This window comes from the organism of the source record quoted next, unplaced genomic scaffold, assembly GCF_019419815.1.
Source record: "Pyrus x bretschneideri cultivar Hongxiangsu unplaced genomic scaffold, Pyrus_bretschneideri_v1 Contig30, whole genome shotgun sequence".
Classification (NCBI taxonomy): domain Eukaryota; kingdom Viridiplantae; phylum Streptophyta; class Magnoliopsida; order Rosales; family Rosaceae; genus Pyrus; species Pyrus x bretschneideri.
In genome coordinates this window covers 1,128,535-1,132,474 of record NW_025999613.1, presented here as the reverse complement: position 1 = coordinate 1,132,474, position 3,940 = coordinate 1,128,535, and the positions used below count along the sequence as shown (strand labels likewise).

Here is a 3,940-nt window from a genome sequence, read left to right as displayed (position 1 = left end):
TTACTCCACATTACCTTATATCTGTTAATCTCTTATGTGGGTTCGATTTGGGTGCACTAGGCTAATCAATGCTTTTTTATTTTTTTCATCAATTTTTTTTTAATTTAATATTTTCTAATTGTTGAATATTAACGCATAAACGAGATTTATAATCAAATTTATTGCACTTGTGACATATATGTTTTAGAAGATAATCTATAAGTTTCAAGAAGAAGAGTCCACAAGTTCGAGTGAAAGAAATTTTGAATTTTAGAAAGTAAAATGGTGAGTTTTCTTACAAGGGACAAAATAAGATAAAAATTAAGTTCCAAAAGCGCAGCTAAAAGTAACCCAATATACACCCACTTTGTTTTGATGATAAGAATTACAAGGAAGATATGCATGCAAGTGAAATTGAAACAACCATAACATTGACAGTGACATAAAAAATTAGATTATATTATGCATTACCACGCATATACAGAGGAGTTATCAATGATTCGAACCTAAATATTCTACCACCTACCAAAACCCAACTGCAACGTTAAGCTTACCAAAAGGTGTTTTATTTCACTAAATAGAAAAAAGAAGAGCAAAAGAAACTCTTTGATTCTTCTTTTGCTTTAATACAAAAAGACTTTTTGGTCACGTTGTGGTCTAAACGTAAATATTCTAGAAAAGACCCCCCCAACCACCCTCCCCAAAACCACCTTTTGTTGTTTGCTCAACTTATCAAAACTCAAAATCCATAGTGCTGAAACTGAGCAGCTCCAAAATTGCTCATAAACTGTCCTCCTCCTCCTCCTCTTACTGTTGCATTCATCTCTTCCTTTTCTACATTGAACCCTTCAACCTGCACAAAATTAACCTCATTAGCTCTACGTTATTGCAATAACAGAAATTGTATAATTAAACAAACAAAAAAGTAACGAAATTGTATATACAGAGTAATATTTTCTTATTATACTTATAGTTATCAAACTGTGAACAATAAACGTAAATCACACATTCATGCAAGAGTAACATGACCATTGTGTCCAGATTCATAGTCTTGCAAATTATATTTTAAGGTAATTGATCAATATTATGTTACTACGTAAGTTTGTGATTAATTACCTTAATAATTTATATGGTCAAATTTTTAACCCGTTGTCATAATATCGCTTAACAAGTATACACAAGATAATATTATATTGCTAGACTTGCGTTGTCAGATAAATTGCTAAAAACTATAAATTTGAACTAAATGCGTCAGAATTCGCCGTCTCACAGCATAGATAGTACCATGCCGTTGTCTAATGGCTAAAGGGAAAAAAAGATTTGGCTGTTCAAACTTGTTGGTACAAGTTTAACAGAGGAAATTTAACAAATACTGAAATGTGAATAGAAAATATTTTTACCCGGAGCTCATCTACGTCTTCTTCTCTGGTACTTGAACATGCAGCTTTGAGAATCTCACCGGTCTCGTCGTTGCGTGCAAATCTGCCACGTATGCGGGGTCGTTTGTCTGCTAGTGTTTTTCGACATGCATACTTTTCATATAGATAGAGAAGAGTAACAAACAGCCCGCGTTAAGATTTAAACACAATAATAATCTAATTTAACACCCAAAAATTAGTGGATTTATGTAATGATATTATGTTTAATTACCTTAATTGTTTTGTTGAAGTTTCTCTGTGACCTTTTGGCTCTGTACTTTGAGATTCTCTCTTTCCTCTCTTCTGCACTGTACCTCCCCGTTTTGAAGTTTGCAGCTGCTTCTTCCATCACTGAGCTCTCTCTGGGAGCACGATTTGTTCGCAAATTCTACCAAAAAAATTGGAGAAAACAAAAAAAATAAGACATGGGTTTTGATTTTAATTAAACATGGATTAAATCAAAACAAACGCAGAGCAAATTAACTAAAATTCTGGTGAGTAATCTGACTTGCAAATCACCAGTGCTGGATACCCTTCTCATTTGACCAGGCAAAAAGCTGCTTTCCTGAGAGCTCAAGCTAAAAGCTTGGTTCTGAAAACTTGGGGACTCCATGAGAGAATCAAAGCTCGGCTGGAAGTAAAAACCAGGCTTGTTATTATTTCCATCAAAGCAGTTGCTGCTGTAGCTCCTCTGAATAAACTTTGCGACATTCTCCGCCCCGCCATAGCTAGGAGGCTCAAGAGCTTGATGAAATTCTTCAGTTTTAACCTCCTGAGCATCAAAAAGAGATAAATTCGGCCACCCAATTGGCAAATTTGGACAATTTTGTTCGGTTTGGTGAAACTGGGTTTGCTGGTAAAGGCTTAGAGTTTCGAGCTGGTAACTTGGGGGAGAAGAAGAGAGGAGAGATGGAGAGTTATGGTCAGTTGCGTTTTGATGGTTTTGCTGGTCGGAGATTGCTTGGAGTTGGAGGAGGTCAATGTCCGAGAAGGGAGACAATGGCTCGGAGAAGAACTGCAGGTCCGCCATTTCTGAGGTGGTGAAGTGGTGGTAGAAGGAGTCGTTGACGACGTAGAGATCGGAGGAGGACATTATTGGAGACCCTAAAAGAAAATGCAAAAGTTGAAAACTGACCGGGAAAGTTGGGAAGTAGGAAGAAGCAAAAGCAGTTACGTTTTGCTTTGCTTTTTGCGTAATTTGGTCGTGAAACGGCCAATATGTACTGACAAATTTGGGATGGTTTTATTAAAGGCCTTTTGGGAGTTACTGAGCAAAGAAACAAGCAAAAGCCATTTCTCGTCTCTCTCACACCTCTCTCTCTCTCTCTCTCTGTCTAAAACTTTTGAAAGATGATTTCAAACATCACAGGAAGAGACCAGTCCACTTCTCTGCTATGCTATAAATAGGACGGGATTTTGCACGTTTGCCCCCACTGTTTGTTAGAATTAAAAGGGTTCTCCATAAAAAAAAAAAATCATTTAGTTAAGAATCGCAACACTTCCCCTCTTTGTTTGTCGACCAAACTTTTAGATTAAAATATTAAGAATCACATCAATTTCCCAAGCTACAGAAAGGAAGAGGATCCTCCCCTAAGCATAGCATGAGGATCCTCCTGATCACGAAATTCAGACCGTTAAATTTTAATTCAACGGTTCTAAACAGGGGATCCCCTAAAAAATTATAATAATTGCAACTGTTGGATTAAAATTGAACGGCTCTGATTTCGTGGTCAGGAGGATTCCTATCCTATGCTCAGGAGATGATCCTCTTCCCTACAGAAAAGCCTTATTTTTCTTTTCTCTTTTGGCTTCTTTTGAACCAAAAGTTCCATCACCACCAACATAAGGGGTGGTTGGGTATAGAATTTCAAATTGAAAATGGGATCTTGAATCCCAAATTGAAAATTTTCAGAACGGAAATTTGAAGATCAATCCCAAACTAAAATTTTGGTATTCTCAATTTTCGGTATTTCAGGATAGTTTGATATTTCCAAATTTCATACATATTGAAATAGCAATTATTCATACCAAGTTAAATTAACATACAACCAAAGTAAAATAAGTAACAAACCCAAAAGTAAAAAAATAAGTTACAAACCTAATATGTTCGAAAACTAACAATACAATTTTTTGATTTCGTGTTGAAATAGACACATTTGTGGGATGTTCGTACCAGCAAATGTGGCGATAAAAGCTATGGTTACTATCTTAGACCACACCAATTATATTGCTACTAGTAGTTAGCAACAGTTCAAATGTATAATAATATATATAAATATATAATAATATATATTATTTATTTTCAGTTCGGTATGGGATTATTGAAAGATTTGAGTACACAATACCGAAATTTCGGGATCGGTTGTGAATTTCAACCCGAAAATTTCGGAAATTTTGATGTGGGATCAGAATTTTTCTGATTTGGTTTAGAATTTTCGAAATTTTTTCTAGCCTTAACTGACATAGGGCTGTTTCTTGTCTGCTATTTGGACAATAGTTTATGAATAAAGTCGGTCCACTTAATAAACATATACCATTCGTGC

The 3,940-nt window shown here is 35.5% G+C and overlaps 1 protein-coding gene across 1 annotated transcript; it reads right to left on the bottom strand.

Moving 5' to 3' along the window:
* Positions 1–422: 422 nt before the first annotated feature.
* On the bottom strand, positions 423–2,732 carry LOC125479994. The gene is made up of 4 exons (XM_048590177.1): positions 1,906–2,732; positions 1,630–1,785; positions 1,380–1,511; positions 423–832 (listed from the first exon to the last, which is right to left on the bottom strand). Exons 1-4 carry the CDS (start codon positions 2,488–2,490, stop codon positions 719–721), a joined length of 987 nt encoding a protein of 328 aa, XP_048446134.1. The 5' UTR covers positions 2,491–2,732; the 3' UTR covers positions 423–718.
* Positions 2,733–3,940: the final 1,208 nt, after the last annotated feature.

Coding starts and splice junctions, on each gene's coding strand:
- LOC125479994 (XM_048590177.1), bottom strand. CDS start 2,490: ATGTCCTCCTCCGATCTCTACGTCGTCAACGACTCCTTCTACCACCAC. Junction 1,512..1,629: donor ACTTCAACAAAACAATTAAG/GTAATTAAACAT, acceptor CTATATGAAAAG/TATGCATGTCGAAAAACACT. Junction 833..1,379: donor AAGACGTAGATGAGCTCCGG/GTAAAAATATTT, acceptor AATTTTGTGCAG/GTTGAAGGGTTCAATGTAGA.